This window comes from Arachis stenosperma, chromosome 4 (genome assembly GCF_014773155.1).
Source record: "Arachis stenosperma cultivar V10309 chromosome 4, arast.V10309.gnm1.PFL2, whole genome shotgun sequence".
Classification (NCBI taxonomy): Eukaryota; Viridiplantae; Streptophyta; class Magnoliopsida; order Fabales; family Fabaceae; genus Arachis; species Arachis stenosperma.
Window position 1 is genome coordinate 135113510 of NC_080380.1, and position 27674 is coordinate 135141183.

The following is a 27674-nucleotide window of genomic DNA, read 5'->3' on the forward strand; positions in this document are numbered from 1 at the left end:
AGTACTTAAAGTCTGAGGAATTCTAAATCGATGGACAATATTTTCTTCGATAAAGTCAATTATCTCATTTTGACCAACTTCTACTAACGGGATAGCCTCAACCCATTTTGTGAAATAATCGATAGCCACCAAAATAAACTTGTGTTGTTTCGATGAAGGAGGGTGAATCAACCCAATTAGATCCAAAGCCCAACCTCTAAATGGACATGGCTTTATTATCGAATATAATTCGGCCGCTGGAATCTGTTGTATCGAACCATGTTTCTGACACTCTTGACATGCCTTCGCATAATCAATACAATCTTTTATCATCGATGGCCAGTATACATGATTGCAATATAACACACATCTTATTTTCTTTCCTGCTTGATGAGCACCACAAATTTCATTATGAACTTCACCCAAAGCGATGTTTTGATTTTCTCAACTCAGACATCTCATTAAACTTCCATCAATCCCTTTTTTTATAATTCATCAGCCAATAAAACAAAATTCATTGCTCGTAATTTCATTTTTCTATCGACTGTAATATTGGGATCTTTCAAATACTGAGCGATACCCTTTCTCCAATCAGAATCCTCCCATTCATCCATACACATCACTTCTCTTTCATTTGCTGGTATTAAAATTTGATGGATACTAGATAACTTCTTAATAGTTTATGGACCAATTTGGTACCTTGAAGTAATTTGAGCCAACTCATTAGCAATTTCATTATGAACTCTAGGACTATGTACCAAAGACACCTTTCGAAAAGACGTTAACAATTTTCAAGCAGTTACTAAATATTTTTGTAACGTCTTACTAATACATTTAAACTCCTTTGACAACTGCTTTAAAACCAACTGTGAATCCCCTAGAATTTGAACTTCTAAAGCTCCTTTGTCGATTAAAATTTCGAGACCTAAAATTAAAGCCTCATATTCGGCGACATTGTTAGAGTAATGATACTTTAATTCGAATAAAAATTCTGATGGAATACCCTCTGGTGAGATAATAAGGATTCCAACCCCTGCACCATCTTTGTGCTTAGATCCATCAAAATCAATTTCCAATAATTGACCTCTACATCAACTATATTTGTCCCTTGGTCATTCGGATCTTTTGAATTATCCATAAGAAAGTCTGCAATGACCTGTCCTTTAACAGCCTTTGTTGGGACATACTGCAAATCGAATTCCGTTAATGCTAACATCAACTTCCCCAAGCGTCCCCTTAGCATAGGGAAACTAAGCATGTACTTAACAACATCAGTTTGTGCTATAACTTTCACCGATTTAGCCACCATATAATATTTTAACTTCATACAAGCATGATACAAAGACAAACATAATTTTTCAATCGGCGAATACCTTGTCTTGATATCTGTTAAGACTTGACTAAGGTAATAAACTGCCATCTCATGCCCATCCTCACCATCTTGGGCTAACATACACCCTATAGTATCTCCAGATGCAGCGATATACAATTTTAAAGGTTCACATAGACGAACATTCGCCATAATTGGGGCTTTAGATAAATATGTCTTAATTGAATCGAACGCTAGCTGATGCTCTGTGGTCCATTCGAATTTCGAACCATTCCTTAATTTTACTAAAGGTGCAAACACCGTCTTCGATCTGAAAGATTCGAAATGAACCTTCGAAAGTAGTTAATCTTCCCCAAAATCGATTGTACCTCTTTTTTCGATTTGGGTGCAGATAAAGCTAATATTGCATCTGCTTTATTCTTATCGATAGCTATCCCTTTTTTATGAATGACAAAGCCTAAGAAATTTCCAGCCGATACCCCAAAAGCACATTTTAAAGGATTCATTTTTAATCCTTTCTTTCTCATAGTTAAAAATGCTTTTCTCAAATGGTCTATATGTTGACTTATAGAAATCGATTTGACCATTACATCATCAATATATACTTCCATAAAATTTCCAATAAATTCATGAAAATGGCATTCATTGCCCGTTGATATGTTGCTCCAGTATTTTTCAAACCAAAAGGCATAACCACCCATTCATAGGTACCTAACACTCCATGACAACGGAAGGCAGTTTTAGCCACGTCATCTTCCATAATAAAAATTTGATTATATCCAGAATAACCGTCCATGAAACTAAGGACTTCATTTTCTGCTGCAGAATCGATCAACATATCCGCAATTGGCATGAAATATTCATCTTTTGGTGTGGCGTTATTCAAATCTCGGAAATCAATGCATACCCTTAATTTTCCACTTTTCTTCATCACTGGAACTATATTCGACACCCATTCCATATAACGAGCAGTTCGAATAAATTTAGCTTTGATCAAGCATTCTATCTCTTCCTTGATTTTCACATTAATTTCGGGAGCAAAGCGTCTAGGGGTTTGTTTCACAGGTCGAGCATTGGATTTGGCCAAGAGGTTGATATTGAAATATCGAATCAACTTATTGGCCTTATAATATACCTTAGTATGGAGGACGAGAACAAAGATTTGTATCTGTTTATAAATTCTCCGGGTGGATGGGTAATACCCGGAATAGCAATTTATGATACTATGCAATTTGTACGACCCGCTGTACAGACAGTATGCATGGGATTAGCTGCTTCAATGGGATCTTTTCTTTTGGCAGGAGGAGAAATTACCAAACGTCTAGCATTCCCTCACGCTTGGCGCCAATGAGTCCTTTAAAAAAAAAGAAGACTATGCCTCCGCCAAATAAATATTAAGTAATAATAGCATGGCAATTCGAGTTCGATATTAATTTTTTCTCAAAAACCATTCGATTCTGTATCGAAAGAGTAGTATGAAAAAACCCGTAGTTACCATTTCATATGATCTATCGGAAGCCTATTTCAGTGTCACAAACTATTTAGTTTTCGATTTTTACACTGAAAAGGTTTAAACAATATTTATGTTATGCAAGAATATATATATATATATATATATATTCTAACTAGTTGAAAAAAAAAGACACTTTGGGATTGCTGAAGAACAGACGAAATAATAAAGCAACGGAACCATCATAGTATTTTATAAATACTTCAAACAAAAAAGGAAGGATGGTTATTGGATCATTTACTGATGCTGATCTGGGTCTGATAGACCTAGTATATGTTCTATTTCTTTGATGGAAGGTCTAAATTAATTCCATAGTAGAGCCGTATGCAATCCGCAAAAGATGCTTGTACGATTGTTCGGTTCTATCTTTTTCCTCTCTCTCGCTTTATCGTGCGGCATAGAGAAAACCAGTATTTTGTTATATCATTAGGGTAATGATCCATCAACCCGCTAGTTCTTTTTATGAAGCACAAATGGGAGAATTTATCCTGGAAGTAGAAGAACTACTAAAGATGCGCGAAACTATCACAAGAGTTTATGTACAAAAAACGGGCAAACCTGTATGGCTTGTATCCGAAGACATGGAAAGGGATGCTTTTATGTCAGCAGCAGAAGCTCAAGCCCACAGAATTGTTGATCTTGTCGCGGTTGCGAATTAGCGGCAATGATTCCGCGCAAATGCACGATTTTCTATTTTTTTATTCATCTAATCTTCTTATTATCTTATCGGATTTCTTATAACTTATAATATTTATATAAAAAATTTCTATTAATTAATTTATAACTGATTTTTAAACATCGGGTTAAGATTGATCTAAACCAACTCAGTATGTATACGACTCACCATGCCAACTATGAAATAACTTATTAGAAACACAAGACAGCCAATCCGAAATGTCACAAAATTTTCCGCTCTTCGGGGATGTCCTCGGTGCCGAGGAACCTGTACTAGGGTATATGTGCGACTCGTTCAGATCATAAACTAAGACAAAAAAAAGGAAAAAAGATTTTCCAGTATCGATGTATCGGTTAAGATAGTGAATGGAGCTCTTCCCTTCACTATTTTAACTGAAAAAAATCTATAAAATTTAGAAATGGATAATAAAAAAATGATATCTATATATATTCTTCTATTGTGTATCAAATTTATGGTTTTTTGGTTGGTAGAAATCCAATCACCTCAATTTAGAATTTAAGATGAGACAAATTTCCCCATTGGTAGCAAATGCTTACCTATTAAGTGGGGAAAATCCTTTATTTTCAATAAATAGCGGAAAAATTATGCTCTTATTTTGCTTTTTGAAAGAACGGACTACGAGGGTCAGCTACCCAGTTAATATGCATACTTAAATACCATTACTTTATAGCTAGATTTCGTTGTGAAAGACCTATTTTACTGGATATTTCATAGGTAGAGCCAAAGAGTGTGAACTATACAAGTTAATAATATGAATGAAATCCGGGAAGGGGCTCCAGTGTATAGAGAGGATCTCGCCGTTTAAAAAGTAATCATAGAAACGATGGAACCCACCATTTCTTTATCTAAGTTACTCCAAAGTCGAGCATTGGATTTCAATGCTAATCGATGTTCTACTAATGATCGATCAAGACCAGGCATTTCATGGTAGTCCCATGCAAAATAATCTTTAAACTCATGTAGCAAATTGATAAGATTAGTTCGAAAAGGATCAATAAGATCTTTACAAATATATGTAATTCGAACATCATCATGAGTTCTCAAATTGACTTCTTCTAAAGGATCTTGAGACTCGAACCCCTTATAATGATCGTCTTCGATTGAATATTTTTCAAACCCCAAAGGCTCCAAATCATAAATACAATCGAAGGTAAAATCGATAGAATCATTAAGTCTAGTAGAAACTTGATCTTTTATTAAATCATTACTACTATGATTTTCCACACAATGAGCCTCTGCTATTAAATTGGCAGTTCGACTCACATCATTTATTGCATTACAAATAACAGAAAAGTCATAATTACATTCGACTGGAGTTGTCGAATCATACATACTACAACTAGTAGATTTACTAATATTATCTGATTCAACCTTATCGGAAGAATCATTTTTATTTTCTAAAACTTGGAAATTAATTAAATAATTACGCAAAGTTAACAGGTAATCGGAAACCTCCTCAACCTGGTCCATGGTTTAGTCTTCGAAGTCTTCAAGAAGAATAATCCCAATCTGTCGGCTCGAAGGGCAAATTTGGATAACACAGCTTCACCGAAAGTCCCTCCGAAGTCAAATAACAACCTTCACAATTGTAAGGATTCAAAGATCGATCAACATTTAAAGGCTTCAGCTTACGATTATATATCCTAAATTTGACATGTATTTGTTCGACATATAAATTCGAATATGCTTTAACAATTTCAGGTTTGCCTTCTTTAGTCCACAGAAGCACGCTCTGATGCATTGTAGACGGTACAGCACCTACTCCATGAATCCAATCTCTCCCAAGTAAAGCGTTATAACTAGCCTTCGATGGCACCACCACAAACACTGAGCGTCTCTCCGAAGACCCCACATTCACAGTTAAGGTAACCAACCCTCTCGCTGGTGTGGAATTCCCACTAAAATCAGTTACAGCAATATTTGTAGGGACCAACTCATCAACATGTTTTCCTATTTTTTCCAGTATCCTTTCTGGTAGGAGACTAATTGCGGCCCCACCATCAATCAGTACCTTGTTTATTTTGAACCCGTTCACAATAGCAACAATGTGAAGGGGACGCAGATGAGACATTTGTCTCTCAGTAGGACGAGAGAAGGAACCTGGCTCATCTTCTATGCGAATAAAAGAGAAAGCCTCTTTATCCTCTTGATCATAATCCTCCTCCGGATTACTTTCACTTTCTCCAAGGTACTCGGTAGGAATTATAGAAATTGTTTCTACCATGTCATCATCTCCTTCGTCGAAGTATTCCTCATCGATATCAACATCTTTATATTTATCTATCCCAGAGGACTGAGCAACTGCCTTCCCTTTTTTCATCTTTGCTGGCGATGGAATCTCTTTGGGATAAGTCTCCCCATCAGAAGGAAAGACAATTCAGGAATGAACAGAAGGAGTTTCCCCCTTGCTTGTTTCTTTTCCTGCATCGATCTGAAGTTTCTTATTCTGATTGAAACTTCTTCTTCCACCTCTCCCTCTTGGGTATACTCTAACTCGCCCTCGATAAGAGGCATATTGATTTCGAGCAGTGCTCGATGCCCCCACTGAGGATTGCGTCGATACAAGTGATCACGCCTTTGGAACTCTTGGCAATTCTGGATCCACTGAACACTAATAGCTTGAGATTGGCTCAAAGGTGTAGTCACATCATGTGGAGGAATTTTTGAACCAAAACCTTCTACACGTCGAATTGGTTGCCTCGGACGTGCTTGTTCTTCCCTGTCGGCCAGTTCTTTCTTCATTCTCTCCTTCTCAAAAATTGCTGCTGCTTCAGCGTCAAAAACAGCATTACACCTTGGACACAGATATACATCCCGGTCTTTAATCTTTTGTTGAACCAAGAAGTCTAACAAACCATCCCCTGTTCTAGGGTACAGAGATCTTACTTGTGACTCGAAATCATCGAGAGCCACATCAAAATCATAAGACATCCCAACCATATTCACACCAAAGCAAGGTTCCAGATAACTAGCATCAGTTTCAAAGGGATCCACATCAACCTTCATTTCCTTCTTACCATCATTAAATTTCAAACGTCCTTCCATGATTGCCTCTTGAATCAAATCCCTGAAACGAACACAACTGTTAGTTGAATGACTTGTTGCTTGATAAATTTGCAATAAGATTTTCCTTTCAAATCTTTTAAGGAAAGTAATGTTCTACCCTCAGGTAAAACCAATTGTTTATCTTTAAGCAACACATCAAAAATCTGATAAGATTTCGAGATATCAAAACTACATTTCTTTTCACTTTTAATTTTTGAATCATTCGACTTTTCACTAACAGGGAGTTTTTTCAATAAAGAACAAACATATAGAGGGGCTTTCTTAAGTTCAGCTAAATCGACTTCTGTTTCAAAATCGATTTCTTCCTCTGAGGATTCCATCGTTACATAAGCAACATTCTCTTTTTAAGTAAATGGTTTACTTTTCGACCTCTGCTTAGTTCTATGTTTTTCTTTCTCCTTTTTCATAAGTTCAGTCTGCCGAACCTTTTCAGCCAGATGAGCCAAATCGGGAATATGCACATTAAGTAATTTCCTACACATAGAATCCCAAACCCATGGTTGCTATTATCACTATCTCATTTCAGGTAATGTCATATAGCACCTACTTCTAGCATTTTTGAAACGTATTAAATAATCATCAATAGTTTCACCATCTTCACGTTTCAAATCTACTAAATCGGTAACTGCTACGTTCATTTTCCCTCGATAAAACTGAGCATGAAAAGCATTTTCTAACTGATTCCATGTTGTAATTGAATTTGGTCTAAGATTCGAGAACCATGTAAATGCATTCTTCATCAATGACGAAGGAAAAATTTTTTTTTTCAAATTTTCATCATTGGCTAGGTTCCCAATCTCGACCAAATAACGAGCAACATGTTTAGTTGTCGATCCATCAACTTCCCCAGCAAACTTTGTGGTTATTTTTAGAATTTTTACCCCTCTTGGCACTTCAGCCATTTGAACTACTTGAGAAAAAGCAGACACAAAATGTGGCTGATTCATAAAGCCAACATTCAATCCAACCCGATTTAAAACCTCCTCTACAATTCGAGTGACCTGATAACGATCACCACGTAATCCATGTAAAACGTTATCAGCATTTTCATTTCGATGAACCAGGTGATGATTTTCTCGATTTGGAATATGATTTTCATTTTGGAAAATATTTTCCATCCCCTCATTATTCCCTCGAGCATTATGCCTCTCACCTTCATCATAATCGACGATTCGAGCAATCCTTTCAACTTGTCTGGCCAGATGCTCGAATCTCGATTCATGATCAGCCATCATGGGATTCAGAATTGTAGTCATTTGTTGGGTCAATAAATTGACCAAGTCATGATGACTTTCCTCCACTTGTTGTCAATACACTGCCATTGAATTGGTAGCATTCGAAGTAGAGCCCACATGATATTCACGAGAATACTCAGAGTATTGCTGTGGATTTAGCATATTATTCACTCCATTAGTACTCCCAAAGCGGATAGGCGGCATAAATCCACCTACCGGTGGGGTATAACCAGCAGGAAGACTATAAGGTGGTCAACCAGCGGTTAATGGAGGTTGATACAGTGGCGTAGGGCCACGTGAACGAGTATTGCGTCCAATATTTCCAGTTTGAATAGTCATGACGGCTATACTTTTAGTTCCGATTGCGCCTTCCGAACGTGAAGACACGTCGGCTTGTTGCATGGATACTGTATGCTATTATTGGTGGACGAACCACCATTCACATTTGATAATTCATCAGCCATGTGAATGATCTTCCCACTTCGTAATCGTATACACTAAGAAATTACTGGAAAGTAATTATTTGACACACTTCGACTTAAAACTGTCCCACCGGACTTGCCAATCAGCCATGTGAATGATCTTCGCACTTCGTATTCGCATACACTAAGAAATTACTGGAAATTAATTATTTGACACACTTCGACTTAAAACTGTCCCACCGGGCGTGCCAATTTGTTTTGTCGATTTTTAGCAAATCGATGGTGGTTCGATTTTAATAGTCTGGGAGCGAAACCAACTCCTTTGTGTGAGTACCAGTTTTCTAGAAGTGTATCAAAGTGTCTTTGATTAGACAAGTTTCGACAATGACAAAATAAAATAAATTTGTAAAGATTGATAAGTATAATTCAGAAATTAAAGTTTTTAAAACAGAATAACCAAATAAATGATGAAAAGGAAAAATTGCTTGAAAAATTAAAGGAAAAGTAATAACAATAATTCAAATTAGGTACAAAGAGATAAAATGAACAAGAAAAAATAAAGAACACTTAAGAATAAACTTAATTTGAAATGTTAAATTTTACAGAAGAGAAAATGAATTGAAGAAGAAAGTGGAAGGAACCCTACAGAAAATCTAACTCGATCGCAAACTCAGGAAATCGCTGATATGTGAGAATGTTTAGAGTGTTTTTTTGAATGAAAGTTTCAACCCCTATTAACTAAGATTTTCTAGTATTTATAGGCTAACCTTACATAACTGATCACTAATTCATAATTATAATTTAATTTTGGTATTTTCAAATTTGAGGCACCTTCTCTCTTAGTAACCGTTCTCGCCGCATAATTGTTGGCATTTCCCATAATTTTCTCGTGCAATAAAAGCTATTAACTTTCCACTTCTGCAACTAATTCATCAGCGCTTTTTGAAGGCCTTACTCAACTCTTCGAATCGAAACCTTCCATTCGATTTAGCTCACTCGATAACAACACTATTGAAATCCACATCAGCACCAATTATCTCCAACTTCGGACTTATAAACTTATCTTTTCGAGAACCCATACTCACTTTATTTCGATTCAACTTACTATTATCGAAAAATATTTTTCCGATCAACACCATGGAAGAAAAAAAAATAATGGTAGAAATTTTTTTTTTGTAAGTTGAGAGAAGTTGATTGTTTCTAAGAAGACTGGTGAATTGGATATTAGAGATGCTGGTTTGGTGAATTTATCTCTTTTTGGCAAATTAGTTTGGTAGTTTTTTAAATATCCAGATAAAGTTTGGGTTCAAATAATTCTTGTTAAATATTTTAAGATTTGTCATGGCTTTCAGATGCATCATCATCGTGGCGAATCCTATTTCTAGAAAGGTATTGTTGAGACTCAATCATATTAAAAATGACTTTTCTTGGTGCATGAAAAATATGGATCAATCTATCTTATATGATTCTTGGATTGCCTTATATCCATATCTCTGATAAAGAATTAACTATTAATCAAATTTGGGAAAATGGAAGATAGCTTTTTGAGAGATTGGTGACTCCTCTCTCTCATGCTCTTTTAAATTTGTTGAATAATCTCAACTCTCAGCTTCAAGCTGGACAGTATTTAGGTTGGAAAACAAAATTAATTGGAATCCACGGACAAATTAAAATTGGTTTTGGAGAAGCAAACTTTCTGAAAAAATAAATTTTTTTTATCTAGTTGAGTTATCTTGATATCCTTCTCCCTGCTTCCATGAGATTCAAAAGGAGTTTAGCTTTCTTGGGGAGTTGCTCCCGCTGTAAAAAGCATGCTAAATCATTGATCCACTGTTCATGAGATTGCATTAGGTCGAGAGAGGTATGGACGCTTGTTGATCCATCTCTTTTTCATTATGTTCGGAGTTCGACATCTTCTTTTTAGATCCAAGTTGCAGTTCGCAAAGGAGAATTATGTTTTGTGCATTGCTTGGTGGATATGGCATCATAAAAACTATTCAACCTTCTTGATTCATGGTCCCTAATGAAGATTGCTCTTAATATTTAGAACACTGTTCGCGAGTTTCATCTTTGTCTTTCGCACAAAATATTTTTGTGAGGATCAAATTAACAAAACTCGTTGGGAGCCTCCTCTGTTAGATATGGCAAAGGTTACCAGTGATGCAAGCATTTTCGCTGATCTAAGGCGAGCTAGATTTGGTTGTGTTGTGCGAGACTCTGCTGGAGTTTAGATAAAGGATTGCTCTGGTTCTTTATCAGTGTGAAAAATTCAGAGGTCCATTGCTTGCTTAATTGTGAATGTGGGATCAAGTCGATTATCTGTGAGCTTAATTTTCTAGATGTTTTTTTGGACGTTAAAAATTGTTTCTCTGCTCATGTCGGCAATGATGGTGATTTAATCTTAAAGACCCGAGATATGCTTCTTCTTAATTGGGAGGTAGATTTTAGTTTTATTTTGTGAGAAGATAATGAAGTTATAGATAATTTTGATGAAATTAAGTGGCGTGAGATGCCATGATTACATGACATTCTTATCTTTAATGTTTGAGATTGTATATGTTTTTCAACAGGATCTGTAAAAAAAAAGGAACAACAATAATGTTTAAAGAGACATTAGTATTATTTTATATGAACATCATAATTATCTCTCCTTTTTGGTATCCTGTTGTCATATTTTATCCTTTTTTTATTCCTATAACATATTAAATAAGTAAATTATTAAATTAGTCTCTAAAAGATTACTTATTCTTTAAATTAATTTCTGAAATTTTTTTTATCAAATTCATTTTTTAAAGATTTTAAACTACTCATGTTAGTCTTTCCGTCATTTTGTTTATTCATGGTGTCAAAATTTGTTAATATAACACGTTAAGTGACACTCCAACACACACGTAAAAGTCTTAGTTGACTATTAACATGATTAGTTTATAAAATTATATCAAATCAACTCCAAAGTAAGGGATTCTAATATCTCAAGTTCTCCTCACAATTAGATTTTGGTTTGATCTAATTTTATAAATTTATTATGTTGATAGTCAATTAAGACTCTTGTGTGTATTAAGTTGTCACTTAACGTATTACATTAACAAATTTTGACACCACGAACAAATAAAATGACGAAAGGACTAATATGACTAATGTAAAATCAGGACGAATTTAATTAAAAAATTCTTTCGAAAACCAATTTAGAGAACAAATAATCTTTAAGAGACTAATTTGACCATTTACTCCACATTAAATACACTATATTTTCTTTCGAAATCAAAGATACCACTAATTAAATTTGGTCAAGATTTTGATCCAATTAAAAAAAATAAATTGAATTAAATCATATATATATTTTTACATTCAAATTTGATCTAAAAATTTTTAGATCAACTCAGGTATGAAAATATAAAATATTTTAAAATTAAAAAATAACAAAAAATTATACTTATAGATATTTTTATAAAAATGCTATTTATTTCTTTGTTTATTTGTTTTATTTTATAAATATTATTTAATATCTTTTTTTAAATAATAGAAATAAGATGACAAATAAAAAAAGATAACTTAGCAAATAATATATTTTTTAATTGTTTAAAATAAGTAATAATAAAAATAAAAAATCAATTAATTATATGAATATATTTTTTTTTACCAAAAATAGAAAAACTCGAATTTGTGATCTTTTAGATGAATATGAGGAAATTATATGCCATTTAAGCTATAATTTATTGGCAAATTGTATCAATATTTGTATGGTACTAATATATTGAATGATGCATTAAAATGGTGAATAATGCCCTATATAATCAAAGTTTAATTATTCTGTGAATCTTTATGGTTTTATTAAATTTTTAATTAAGTTCTTATATTTTTTTAATTGAATTCATTCATTATTTTTAATTTTATAATTAAATCTTTTGTAGTATAAAAAATATTAAAATTAATTGAATATTTTTTTATAAATTGAAGATTAAATATCTATAATTAAGATTAGATCTTTGATCACAAGTTGTTTAGGAGAAATATTATATTAATTTTAATATTTTTGATATAAAAATAACCAAATTACAAAATTAAAAATAGTTTAAAGATTCAATTAAAAAGAATATATATAAAGACCTAATTGTAAAATATTATTTTTTAAAATAATAAAAATAACATGACCAATAAAAAAATAAGCTAAGATAACTTAGCAAATAATATATTTTTTAGTTGTTTAAAATAAATAATAATAAAAATAAAAAATCAATGAATTGTATCAATATTTATATGATACTAATATTGAATGATGCATTAAAGCGGTGAATAATACACTATATAATTAATATTTAATTATTCTGTTAATTTTTGTTAATTTATTAAAATTTTAATTAAATTTTTATTTTTTTAACTTGAATTTTACACTACTTTTAATTTTATAATTAAATCTTTTATAATATAACAAAATTAGAACTAACTGAATATTTATTCGTAAATTGAAGATCATATATCTATAATTAAGATTAGATCTTTGATTACAAAGTTTTTAGGAGAAATATTCTATTAATTTTAATATTATTGATATAAAAATGACATAATTATAAAATTTAAAATAGTTTAAGAATCCAAATGAAAAAATATATATATAGAAACCTAATTATAAATTTGATAAAATTATAAAGACCAACAAAATAATTAAACTTATAATTAACCGGTGTAAATTCACTTTTGTTTAGCAAAAAAAAATGAAAATAAAGGGAATATTTTAAACTAAAAATATTATTTATACACTACAAATAAATTATTAAATTAATTATTATATATTTATATATAAATATATATTTTTTATTCTATTTTAATATATAATATTTAAAGTTATTTTATAAAAGTGACTAATTTAATGATAAATTTTTTGTATATAAATATCATAGTAACTTCAAATGATAACTACTAATTGATTGTAATTAAATTCTCAAGGCCTTCTTAATTCTTAATCGAGCTAAAGAAAATTAAGGTTCATTTGTTTCTATATTATAAATAAACTTGTGATATGCATTGATATTTTTATAACATTGTGTATTATTCTGCTATTGGATTTGATCTATTCTTTTTGAAAAGAACAAAATGTGGATGACGTTTTGGCACTTAATAATAATTTTTAATTAAATAATAACAAAACGGCATTGACGTTTTGTGTTTGTGTTAAAAGAATTTTATAAATTTTTTATATATAAAACGGTAACGACGTTTTGTATATTTTTTATTTTTTTAATTGATGAAAAAAAAACGTCAGTGACATTTTGTGCAAAACGTCAATAACGTTTTGTTGAAGATAATAGTAACGGAAATGAAAAAACGGTGATGACGTTTTATTATAACCATTAAAAATGTTCACAACTACGTCAAACACAATTTTTGAGACATTTTGGTAGATTACACCAATATAAACCCAATATTAAAAATAAAAATCTCGAAAATTGATTGTGCTGAACTCTGATAAAGTAATAATCTCCGTCAAATATGGCGGTGCAATCACAATCACGTAGCTGAACAAGTTTGACCTGCAATTTGTAAATTGCTCCTTTTTGAGTGGATAATGCTGAACGAAGTACTCTAATAATAAGGGGAAGCTAGCAAACTCTCTCTCCTTGAAACTTGTATATTCCAATCTAAAAGATTTTTTATAAGCAACAATGGCATCAAAAACAACAGAAAGTGCAACAAGGTTGCATCTCTATTCAATTCTCATAATCTATTCATGATTCACGTGTGTATAACTACCATATTATTGAACTGATCTGCTTTATGTTCATGTTTATAGGTATGCAGTGGTGACAGGAGCAAACAAAGGAATAGGATTTGGGATATGTAAGCAATTGGCTTCTAATGGGATCACAGTGATCTTAACAGCAAGAGATGAAAAAAGCGGTCATGAAGCTCTTCAGAATCTCAAAGATTTAGGTTTATCTGGCCATATTCTTTTTCATCAGCTTGATGTCACTGATGCTAACAGCATAGCATCCCTTGTAAATTTCATCAAAATCCACTTCGGAAAACTTGATATCCTGGTATGTTTAAAAATTTTAGGATCTGTTTTTTTTTTTTTAACTTTTCTTATTTTAAAATTTTGCCAAAATAATAAAATAATAAATCTTATTTTTTTATTCTGCTGTATATTTTTATTTTTTCATAAAATTCTAAAACATAAATTTTTAAAAATAAAATGACAAATAAGTCTTGGAAAATTTTGATTTTTAATAATTAATTTTTGAAAAGAAAAATACTAATTAAAATTTTTATAACAATAAACAGTAAATATCTGGTGTCCTTTTATCAATAGATATTCGAGTATGTTTAAATTTTTTAAGTTCTGGTTTATTTTTTAAATTTGCTTATTTTAAGATTTGAACAAAAATAGAGAATACTAAGAACTTTTTATTCCACTTTATTTTTTTATTATTTTTCTCACAAAAATTTAAAAATAAAAAAAATTAAAAAGTAAAAAGTAAACACCACAACCGAAACAGACCTTCAACTTCTTGCTATATATGAACGATTTTAGAATAGCTGTTTTATATATATATATATATATATATATATTACAAGGTATATAATAATGTATTATATTAAGTGTCACGTGACATACTGACGTGGTAGGTTAATGCTACGTCATCATCTAATTAACCTACCACGTCATCATCTAATTAACGAAATGATTAATTTGATTTACGTTTTATTTTTTAAAAACTAATATGATTAAAATTTTTTTTTGAGAATTAATTTAAAAAATAGGTGATTTTATCATAAACAAATTTAATATTAATCTTTTTTTATTAGACGGAACAATAGTCCAAGCGAAAGCTTAATTTGATAATTTTTTTGAAATGGTCATAAGCATTTCATTTTACATTTAGTACTACAAAAAGATTATTTGCTTATATTTTTATAATTTTGAAAAATTAAAGTGCTTTTACTAATTTTGGTGGTTTTTAAAGTTAATTTTTTCATAAAAATTTTAAAAAATAATACTACATATATTAATAATTATTCAAAATTTATTCGCAATTAAATTATTTTTTGTCAAAATTAATTCACAATCAAAATTTTTTATCTATCTATGTCTATTACAGTTATTTTAAAATTTTAAAACTATTTTATGAAATAACATTGCCGTTGATTGTACTTATTTAAATTTGTTTTTAGTTTAAGTTATCAAATATAAATACTAGGGTATTTTAAAAAAAATTATTTTTTAAAAACTAATTTTAATAGGCTTTTTACGAAATAAAATAACATAATTTCTTTATATTCATTTAAGAGGTTGTGAATTTTAGTCATTTTATTTTTGATAAAAAAAAAACTTCTTGCGAAGTAAAAATTTTACTGAAATTAAAGTAAAAAAAAAATTCAAAACAAGTTGGTCGCTCAATTGGGGCCAGCTCAATTTTACATAATTTTTTCCTTTTTTGTTGTTTTTCAGGTGAATAATGCAGGAATTTTCGGTGCCGATGTTGACTACAGTGCTTTCGAAGTCTTACTTAGTGGTGTGGTATGTGTTATTTCATTATCATTATTATTATTATTATTATTATTTTCACTTTTATAAGCATGGTTTGAAGTAATTTTACTTGGTTGAAAGTCAAAGAACATGAGTACAGTACTTGATATAGTTGGTTAGTTTTCTAGCTAGCTATATATATATATATATATTGTACTTTTATGTATATGTATAAAATTTAATTCAATCCTCGCTATTGTGAGAAAAGAATATTGGAGTGTTTCTTTTGTTATATATATATATACTCATTTAAAAATTCGTGCCCTTATTTATAGAATTATATTATTAAAAAGTTTAACTTTGTTTCATCTTTGAGTGCAGGAGACTCATGATACTATTGATTGGAGAAAATATGAAACTCAAAATTATGAATTAGTAGAAGCAGCCATTAGAACAAACTACTATGGAGTCAAAGGAATGTGTGAAGCACTTATTCCCCTTCTAGAGTTGTCAGACTCGCCAAGAATCGTTGGTGTTTCCTCCTCCTTAGGGAAGTTGAAGGTATGTCAATCTGAGTTATAAATTATAATTGTTAGCTGTTAAGGATTTATACTAATTGAAAAGAACTTTCCGATAAAGCAGAAGAATATTATTTCATAATAAATTAGTCTGATTTGGCCCATGAAAAAGTAATATTTTGGTTAACATTTGAATTAAATTTGATTAATTTAAAACAACATTATATATAAAGCATAGATATTAGGGTAGGTCTTTGGTGGTCAAAGTTATAATGGTTAAGAGTGGCTAAATTTTGACTGATCAATAATTATATGATATATGAAGAATTGGGTGGAAGTTGTTAGTTAGAGTGATAGATTTTTATTGTTAGTGATTACTGCAGGACAAAATTGTAAATAAACTAACCAAAATGATGTGTATATATGAACTTTTTTTTAAGGAAAAATTTTTTTTAGTGCTTTTTAAGTGGATAAATCCAAAATTTTAATGGTTGGACTTTAGCGTGAAAATCAATTATAATGTTGGATCAATAAAAGGTCATGAACTATTAATGATGAGAATAATCTAAAAAAAATAAGAACTAAATCATGTAATATTTATGTGAGCTCTTACTATTAATATATTTGTGGCATAATTATATGAGAGTATAAATTTACAGGTCTGCTACACATCCATATAACCATATAATCAAGTTGACCCAAGCCTAAATAGATTCAGGCGCATTAAATGAAGAGTGAGAAACACGCGTTAGACACAAAAAAAACTCTTGTTTTCCATTCGCACTTCATTATGAAAGAACGTTACATCTTCAACACGAAACCAATACACCAAAACACTCATTCTCTTCGAATCTCTCTGAACATCACTCAAACTTCAATCACATTCTTTGTGAAAACCACTACTGCAAAGGAATCAGAAGAATATTTCGCAAGCAACAACTAGAAACAAACGAAAATAGCAACAAAGACTACAAAAGGTATGAGAAAACTACTGTTCACTTAAAATCTTGCAATGTCGCGTTTCGCCTAGTTTTATTTTAATTTTACTGCTTTGATTTGCTTCGTTTAGTAGATTGAACTATTATCAATGATTTTCATAATATAACTAGGGCTTTAAGATATAGGAGCTTGTTCTTATTGGTGTGGATAGTTTAAATAGAGCTCTGTTACTATCTTCAGTACTTCTTTTACATTGGAGAACACTATTCATGTTGATTGAAAATTGATAATAATTTATTAATCACATGAACATTTTTCAGTTCGGTGGCCTTTGTGATTTTGGTTCTGTACATGAAGAATTTTCGGTTCGGTGGATTGTGGCATATTGATTAACTTGATTAAGATATACATGCTTATGGTTGTTGATGTAGTCAATGGATTTTGTGTAAGATATGACTTATCAAAGTGAAAGAGTTGTCTCTAGTGTCAATTGTCCTAGAACAAGCATGTATACTAATCAAGTTAATCAATATGCCACAACCCACCGAACCGAAAATTCTTCATGCACATAAACAAAATTACAAAGGCCACTGAACCGAAAAACGTTCATGTGGTTAATAAATCATTATCAATTTTCAATCAATAAGAATAGTGTTCTCCAATGCAAAAGAAGTATTGAAAATAGTAACAGAACTCTAGTTAAACTATCCACACCAATAAGAACAAGCCTGTATCTTAAAATCCTAGTTATACTGTAAAAATTATTGACAATAGTTCAATCTACTAAATGAAGCAAATCAAAGCAGTAAAACTAAAATGAAACTAGGCAAAACACGACATTGCAAGATTTTAAATGAACAGTAGTTTTCTCATACCTTTTGTAGTCTTTGTTGCTGTTTTTGTTTGTTTCTGGTTGTTGCTTGTGAAATCTTCTTTCAGTTCCTTTGTAATAGTGGTTTCCGCAAAGAATGTGATTGAAGTTTGAGTGATGTTCAGAGAGATTTGAAGAGAATGAGTGTTTTGGTGTATTGGTTTCGTGTTAAAGATCGAACGTTCTTTCATAATGAAGCGCGAATGGAAAACGAGAGGTTTTTTTTGTGTCTGACGCGTGTTTCTCACTCTTCATTTAATGCGCTTGAATTAATTTGGGTTTGGGCCAACTTAGTTATATGGTTATATGGATGTGTAGTAGGCCTGATTTATAAAATGTTAAAATTTCATAAAAAAATATTTTTATTTTAAATAAAAATAACCATTAAACAGTATTGTTGATATTATCATTATTACTATTATTTTTGTTCTTAGTTATTATTTATATTATTATTATTATTATTAAAAGAAATAATAATTTTACTAATGCTATGTCCAAATATTTTTAGAATCACACTGTATAAATCTGGTTAGACTTTTATAAATTTGTTTATTATAATTATTTGTTATTTTAAAATTTAAAATGTAAAAAATTTATACTGAAATGTCACATTAGAAGGTTTTATATAGGTTATTTTTTTTAAACAAAATTCATGGTTTAAATTTATATGTTTGTAGATATGCAATTTTATTTGAGTTTCAGTCAAATAAAAAATGTGAATTTCGGTTTTTATTAATTTTTATTTTGTTTTTATCTTTTATTATAATATGTAAGAAACACTAGTAGCCTCGGCCATCCAAAAATTTTAAAGAACTATATTTACATATGGGATATATGTCTAAGAAAATAAAAAATATTATATAATTTAGTAACTTTATATGTATTAATTTTTTATTATGTAATGGATTTATATATTATTTATTTAGCTCACTAATAATTTTTACTTACCCAATTTATTATCATACACTCAAGTTTTTGTACTTATGAAATTAATTTTTATATATTTATTTCTATATCTATTTTTAAGAAAAATTGTTTGTTCTTTTAATAATAACATATTTAACATTTATATTATTATATAAAATATTAGTAATGACTTATAGAATTATGTTCTGGTAATTATATTGTGTATCTTAGATGTTATTTTCTTGTAAAAAATATTCAGTTTTTGTTTAATTTTACATTTTCAACAAAAAATTTACCTAATCTTTTTTTTATGTTAACTTATTTAATTTCAGCTATTATTTTATTTTGATATTCGTATCTTATATTTGATAACAGTATTATACTTTTTAAGTAATTAATAATTTATAATTTTTTTCAAGTAATTTTAATTAATAACTTTTGTAATTAAATATACTATAAATTTTTGGTCCATTATAATTTTATAATATATTATTGATATTAATGTCCCTTTTATGTAATTGTCATATCAAAAATGATATTACAAAAAATAATTTATAAGATTTTTTTTTATATTTGGATAAAACCAATTCAATAACTATATATTATTCCTAAATTGCTTTTATGTAATGAAAAAATCTAAAAACGAAGTTAGAAAATTTGTCTATAATTCGACCACTTCATATTAAAAATCCTAGATCCGTCCCTAAATACAAAAATATTTTATACACTATTATGATTAAAATATTTTTTACTGTAATTTTACATGAGTATCCTAAAAAAATACAAGTGACTCTTTTTGTTTTATATTTTTATATTTCGTGCTTATCAATGCGTATTTCTTCTTTTGTTTTAAAACTTATATCATGGAATTAACAAATAATATGTATAATCATGGATATACAAATTAAAAAACAAAAAATTTTTAGTTAAATAAAAATTAACAAATTAATATCTTAAAAAAGTATAAACATTGATAAAAACTAATAAATTTACTTCACAAATCGTGGTGGTTTTACAAATTTTATATTTGTTTCTTTAAAATTTATACAAGGACCATGCTCTATATAAATATTTAGAGAAAAAAAATTAACAGTGAATTTAGTTTTAAGACAATTTAGTATGATTAATTTTCAACTAGTTTATTTAAGTAAATTATAGAAGGTATGACATTATGAATTCAAAATTTACGAAAGTTTTAGTGAATTCATAAAGTAAAAAAATAAATCTTATTAATAAAACTATTATGATGATTTTTAACAAGAACAATGCTATATGACTAACAATAAACATATAGTTTACACAATAAATATAATTTACATCTATATTTATTAAAGTTTTGTACACATGAATCATTACTATTTGCATTCAAAATTTTTTGAATTTGAACACATAAATTAATAAAATTTATCTGTTAAAAATAATTTAGTATTTATATTCACCAAAAGATAAACAAAACTACTAAAAATTACTAATTTCAAAAATTTCTCTTTTAATAATAATAATAATAATAATAATAATAATAATAATAATATCAATAATAACAAGAACAAAAATAATAATTATGATAATATCAACAATACTGTTTAATAGTTATTTTTATTCAAAATAAAAATATTTTCTTATAAAATTTTAACACTTTATAAATTTATAGTCTCATATAATTCATGCCACAAATATATTAATAGTAAGAGCTCACATAAATATTACATGATTTAATTTTTATTTTTTTTTGAATTTCTCTCATTATTAATAGTTCATGACCGTTTATTGATCTAGCATTATAATAAATTTTTACACTAAAGCCCAACTATTAAAATTTTGGAATTATCCACTCAAAAAATACTAATAGATTTTTTTCCTTCAAAACAAAGGTCCACATAATATACACATAATTTTTGTCAGTTTATTTACTCTTTTGTCCTACTACTCATTAACAATAAAGCATATCACTCTAACTAACAACTTTCACCCAACTCTCCATATGTCATGTGTTCATTGGTAAGTCAAAACTTAGCCATTCTTAATCACTATAACGTTAGCCACCAAAGACCTACCTAAATATTATTCTGATAAAATATTATTTCTTTTTTTGTATAAATTTATATAATTATGTATAAAATAATATTATTAAAAATAAAATAACAATATCATTCACTTTAGATGTATATTTTTTTTTTACTATGCTACATGTACACCAAGTTTGTTTGGACGTTATTTTTAAAAAAAATCAATGATTTTTTTTAAAAAAAAATAAAAGTGATTTTATATTTGGGATATCTCATGTAAAATTGATTTTTTTATCTATTAATTATATGTTTGAGTAAAATAAGATAAAAATATTTTTTTGTTTATTTATTATGTGAAAAATGCATTTTTTTAAGAAAAAAAGATCTTCTAAAAAAATATAAATTATAATTTCTCAAAAATTTTTTTTTTAGTTTTTCTAGTATTTTTACTTTTACTATTAGAAATTTGCCAAACACATTGAAAAATAAAAATAGATCTTTTTCATTGAACCTTATGGTTTAAACGTGATAGAAAAATGAGTAAATACCCTTTCCGGCCCCTATCCTTTTTGAAAATAGACTAGCCGCACCCTAACATTTAAAAATTGACGAATCGGCCCCTGTCTATTCGCTCCGTTAGGCAAATCGACCCTTCCGTGGCCTCATCGGTTAAAACTCGACGGAAAACGTTGACGTGTAACGGTGAGCATGTGATCTGGCATGTACACGTCACGTTAATGTGTGTTAAGACAATTAGGCCCTTGCCTAATCATCAAAACAGCGTCGTTTGAAGGAAGGAGAGACGCGCGTTTTAGTGACCCTCTCCCCCTTCGTTCCCCTCTTCGAACCCTAATTCAAGTAGCAACCATGAGTGACGCAGAGCTATCCTCAGCCACTCAGGTTGGAGCCTATTAGTTTCTTCCCAGAACTCCTCAGAATTAACTGGTTTGATTGAATCCCCATAAGTAGCTCTAATGGCATCCATTGTTAGCCACTTATGTGCAAAATCCTCTGGCCTTAGTTTCTGTCTCCTCAGTTTTGCTATGGCGGCAACAGCATGTTTACAAGGTAACCCTGATAGTTATGCAGTGAACAGCATGTGATATTGCATTAGATTCCAACTTAAATAAATTATAAACTGAATTACAAGTTTAGTTACCTGTTAATTGCCAAACATTGCAGGCACAAGTTTGTCTCTGCAAGTTGACAGCAACTCTAGTTTGGTGTCTTTGCACTTCAAACAACACTCTAGCATCATCTCCAGCCCATTCTGCAGTCCATTTGTTGCTCTCTGGTATAATATACTCATCCAACCTTAATTGTTGAACTGGAGCCAGCTTCCCAGTGCACCTGCTTAATCTTTGTTTATGCCCTGCCATCTTGCGCATAATGTAGCTCCTAAGCTCTTCACACATACTTAAAATAGGTTTGCCCCTGTACTCGACAATTTTTGCGTTCCAAACTTCGCACATGTTGTTCGTGATGTTGTCGGCCTTAGGTCCATGACTAAAATATGCCTTGCTCCATGCACTTGCATCAAACTTGTTTAGATACTCATAGGCTGCATTGTTCACCTTCTTGATAAGCTCCATTGACCTTCTGAAGTCATTCATTGTTGTGCTCCGAGCAGCCTTCCAGACCAGCCCCTTAGTATGCTTGTCTTTAAAATGCTTAATGAAATTTTTCCATATATGGAGCACGCAATTTCTGTGGTGTGCTTGCGGCATAGCTTCATGCAATGCATTAGCTAGTCCCTTTAAGAAGACACACAGCAAAGGAAACATTTGATAAGAGAAAACCAGCCAATCTAACATAACGAAACATTTGATAAGAGAAAACTTAATACCTTTTGTTGATCGGACATAAAGTTCCATCCATGCTCACTGACTGGCCCGATATCATCTTGCAATATGTTCAAAAATCATCTCCAAGAGTCAGTGTTTTCCGATTCAACCACAGCAAAGGATATTACAAAAAAGTGGTTGTTCGCGTCCTGTGCAACAGCAGATAGTAGGTGTCCACCAAAGTAGCCTTTTAAGAAACAACCGTCCAACCCAATCAGAGGCCGACAACCATTCTTAAATCCCTTCTTACAAGCATCAAGAGATATGTATAACCTATTAAAAAGTGGACGCCCTTCTGGTTGTGGGATTACATCAACCATTCCTGTTGACCCCGGATTGCTTCTATGAATTTCGTTCAGATAATCATGAAGCTTGCCATACTGTTCTCGCTCTTTACCAACTGTCTCCTCTCTTGCAGCCTTTAAAGCTCGATAAATCATCTTGTAGTTAACGTGGACATTATAGTCCTGTTTCATATGCTCCAATGCCTCTTTTGGTGTCATAAGTGGTTGGGTTAGCAGCCTCTTAACCAGTTTGCTTGTGACCCAAGCTCTTGTTGCCATATTGCTGCTCAAATTTCTTCCACAGTTGTGCTCTCCATACAGTGTCTTAATCTGATAGCAAAGACTCTGGCTGTTATAGGAACACAGCACAAGCCAGGGACAATCCTCCTCAGCACATTTAGCTCTAACTCTCTTCGGCTCATTCTTCAAATATTGCAGCTCCTTACCCTCAAACACAAAAAAGTCTTTCAATGCTTGCTTAAACTGCTCCATAGTAGTGAATTGTTGGCCTATTTGGAACTCAACCTCACCATACTCAGCTTCCTCATTAAAATCAGGATATCTTGGTCTATCCTCATCCTCTTCACTAGAAATGGGAGAGTTAAATGCCTCAGATTCATATTCATATGGCTTGTCAATGTCTGAGTCCACCTCCTCATTACCAGGCTCTGAACTGGGCCTACCACTTGCCTCTGGAATTGGATCCACCCCACCTGGCCCATTACCTGCTTCAGTGTTAGGCCCACTACTTGGTCCATTACCTCCTGCTTCTTGAGACAATATATGTTTTCTGACTCTTCCAACATATCTTTTTGCCTTTTTCTTCTTAGTCCTAGGAGACAATTTCTTGTCATCAATACCACCACGTGGCGCATTACTCTTCTTCTTAGGGGTATGTGGCTTCCCAACATTCCTCTTCTTAGCAGACTTGTGTTCCACACTCTTTCCACCCTTTTTACTCTTCTTGGCCTTACCTTCTTCACTGCTACTGCTACTACTAGATTCAAAATCAGGTGGAGGGGATTTGTACGGCTCATCTTCAGTGGTCTCATATCCATCGTCAGAAGAGGAAGACTCAACTTCAACAGCTTCATCCACTGTCCTGCCTACAGCAACATAATCTGGCTTGCTAACATTGTGTTCAAAATATATCACAAGCAAATTAGACTCCATATCCTCCATCTTTTTGTCACACATCTGGTTAATCTCCTTATCTCCCTTAAGAAAATGCAATCCAGATTCCAAGTCAGGGGCAGTACCATCATACCAATAAACCTCTTTGTAGCTGCTATACCCTAAACTCATAAACATTTCTACCAAATCCTTAAAGTTAACATAGTCTATATCTAACGGAGGAAATGTTTCCACCTTTCCATCAGAGTAGTGCAACACTCCATCAGAATCCCTTTCGAACCAACCCCCATGGTGAAACACAGGAACAATTTCATATGACATCTGCCAGAAGAAAAATGTGCAACACCTTTGATTAACTAGCTACTATATTCATCCACACCAATCATAACCAACGAAAGTGACTAAGGGTATGAAAAAAAGATTACAAAAACCCAACTTTACAAAGTACAACTTAGTCAGAAACTAGCAAACGAATATTACCACACTAACCTTTGTAGCGCCGTCAAGTCTCTGTCAACAAAGCATTTGCCACTTCCTCGCTGGAACTCTTAGTCAGCTTGTTGAAGGAGGAAAACGTCTCACTCTGCTAGGGTTTGTATGTAATTTTGTGTTTGAAGTGTGGGTGTTTTTCCCACTGAAGCTACATGTAAGGAACGAAGGGGGAGAGGGTCACAAACGCGCGTCTCTCCTTCCTTCAAACGACGCTGTTTTGATGATTAGGCAAGGGCCTAATTGTCTTAACACATTAACGTGACGTGTACATGCCAGATCACATGCTCACCGTTACACGTCAACGTTTTCCGTCGAGTTTTAACCGATGAGGCCACGGAAGGGTCGATTTGCCTAACGGAGCGAATAGACAGGGGCCGATTCGTCAATTTTTAAATGTTAGGGTGCGGCTAGTCAATTTTCAAAAAGGATAGGGGCCGGAAAGGGTATTATTTATTATGAAAAAAGTTATTTTTTTAAATTTTTTCATAAATATTTTAATAACTTCTTCAAATACTTTTTGTAAGTAAAAAAAAAAAACTTTTAAAATTTTCCAAACGAAGCTTAAATTCTAAAATTTGACCATTTTTTGTCAAACTCAATTTGCAATTATACTAAACTATTATTAGATTATATATATCAAAAACAGGCATTAAATTATGCATATGTATTTGCGTATATTTATATATATTAATTTACATATTTTCTGCTTACATAATCAAATTACTAAAATAATCAAATTTAATAAACAAATAATTAAATTTATTTATAATAATATAATAATTTTTTATAAAATACTAAATACATATTTTTATACTTATAGATAATACTTAAACTTTTATTTTTTGACTCAATAATCATGTTAATTTATTTGCTATCATTATTTATTTATGCCTTGGTAATATTAAAAAGATAAAAAAATAGTTAAAATTTATTTTATTTAATATTTATTAATTATTATAATAATTAATAAATTCTGATTTTTTTTATTAATATATGAAAAAGTTTAGAGGCCAACAACTTTATTAAATTCTGGCCAGCATGTAACCAGCAAAAAAAAGTGAGTCATTGGATGAAATCTCACACCAATCTCACACTATTGAAATCATCATTGATGACTATTTGATTACTACAAATCACAAAAGTTGCTGTCTCCTAGCACTTCTCTTAATTTATTTTGGCACATTTCTGTGTATGCCTTATACTAAGACAGAACCTACCAAATGGATGGGCTAAAGAAATTCTAAGTGATGCTGAAAGCTTAACAGAAGAAAAAGTAGATGAAGTTATGAATGAATATCTAAAGGATTTTGAAGAGGGTTTATTAGAAAGCAAAGGATGTTGGCCTCTTACACATTCTGCATACATAGTCTCAAAAGCTGGTGTGAATGCATACACAAGGATTCTTGCAAAGAAGCATCCATGTTTTTGCATCAATGCTGTTTGTCCTGGCTATGTCAAAACTGATATCAACTACAATACTGGTCGCCTTAGTGTTGATGAAGGTGCTCAAAGTGCTGTTAGGTTGGCTCTCCTACCCAATGGGGGTCCTTCTGGTCTTTTCTTCTTTAGAAGTGAAGTTGATCCATTTTGATCAACTCAATATTTGTATAAATTTAAGGTGTTTACTATGGTACGATAATAAATTTATACGTATCGGTACGATAAAAATGTGGACAAATAAAAATTTGACACGTAACTTATATTATCCACGTCAATATTTAAATTTCTTTTTTTAAAATATATATCATATCACTAATTTTATTAAAATATCCTTATAATTTATATGAAATTGACAAAAACAACCTTTTATTTATTTTTAATAAAAAACTGAAATATCCTTATTTTTATTTCAAAAAACACTAGCCTTCTAAACCTAACAAATATAAAAATTCAATAAACTTTAACTTTTAAATTTCAAAATTCAAATAATTTAAAACAAAAGGATCGAGAGAAACAAGATCTGAAAAATACAAAATTACTCTTCAATCTTCATCTTCTTCCCCTTCCCAACCGTGAGACGCAATCACGACGGCTGCGGCGGCTAAAGGCGGTGAGCGGCGGTGAGAAGACAACAAATGAAAGAGGACCACCACTTTTCAGATTTGCAGTTCATCACTTTTTTTCTCTTTGGTTCAACATCTGCATTTTGTTATCGTCAATTTATGCTTTAATGGTGTTTCGTACCGTTCTACAGCAAGGTTTTGATCATGTCAATTTTTTTTGTTGTTCTCCTATTATTGAGTTGTTATGAAAAACAATCCTAATATCTAGGTATTGAACTTATTAATCCATCGAAAAATAGAATATCAATTTTGTTCCTTTGTTCTTGTCAGGTTTGCAATTCGTCACTTTTTTTACTCTTTGGTTCAATCTTTGCATTTTGTTCCTTTGTTCTTATTAATTTGATTCCTCAATGCCTCTGTTATACTATTAAGAATAGCAATTAGCAAAATATTTGATGATGATCGAAAATCTTGTCAAAGTGCATGTTTTTTATTATCTATCCTAGCATATCTGCAACATCTTGTTTGTTACTAGTTGTAACATCCTTTCTTTTTAGTCTTACACTAATAATTGTTATTTACTTCAAAGTTAATGGAATAGATCAGATGATCCATATCTCAATTGGCCTCACTAGGAGTTTAGAAATTGAATCCTTCCAAGTATAGCATTGACTAGCTATAAGGTCCAAGAACTCTATCTCTCTCTCTATATATACTAGTGAGCTAAGTTACTCTTTTCTTCTCTTTATTTCTCAATTACTTGTGTTTACCATCAATCCTTTTGTAGATATCTATTACATGTCATGAATGTGGCAATTTCAAGCAAGGACTACCTGGAGCTTGTGAGAGAGTTGCTTGAACCCCTTAATAAAGGCTAGAAGTCAGAGGAGTTTGACCTGGCAGGAGGTAAATGTTTATGCAAAATATTATGTAAAAATTCTGACAAGTTTCAACAATTAACAAGCACTTAGAT

At 30.9% G+C, this 27674-nt stretch overlaps 2 protein-coding genes across 2 annotated transcripts; one reads left to right on the top strand and one right to left on the bottom strand.

The window, feature by feature from the left end:
- Positions 1-7094: 7094 nt before the first annotated feature.
- On the bottom strand, positions 7095-7814 carry LOC130975599 (uncharacterized). The gene has a single exon (XM_057900369.1). The coding sequence runs from the start codon at positions 7812-7814 to the stop codon at positions 7095-7097; it is 720 nt and encodes a 239-aa protein (XP_057756352.1).
- A 5916-nt stretch (positions 7815-13730) lies between these two features.
- LOC130974132 ((+)-neomenthol dehydrogenase-like) lies at positions 13731-26403 on the top strand. The gene is made up of 5 exons (XM_057898885.1): positions 13731-13931; positions 14028-14274; positions 15687-15755; positions 16086-16265; positions 25909-26403. The coding sequence occupies exons 1-5, from the start codon at positions 13900-13902 to the stop codon at positions 26287-26289; spliced, it is 909 nt and encodes a 302-aa protein (XP_057754868.1). The 5' UTR covers positions 13731-13899; the 3' UTR covers positions 26290-26403.
- Positions 26404-27674: the final 1271 nt, after the last annotated feature.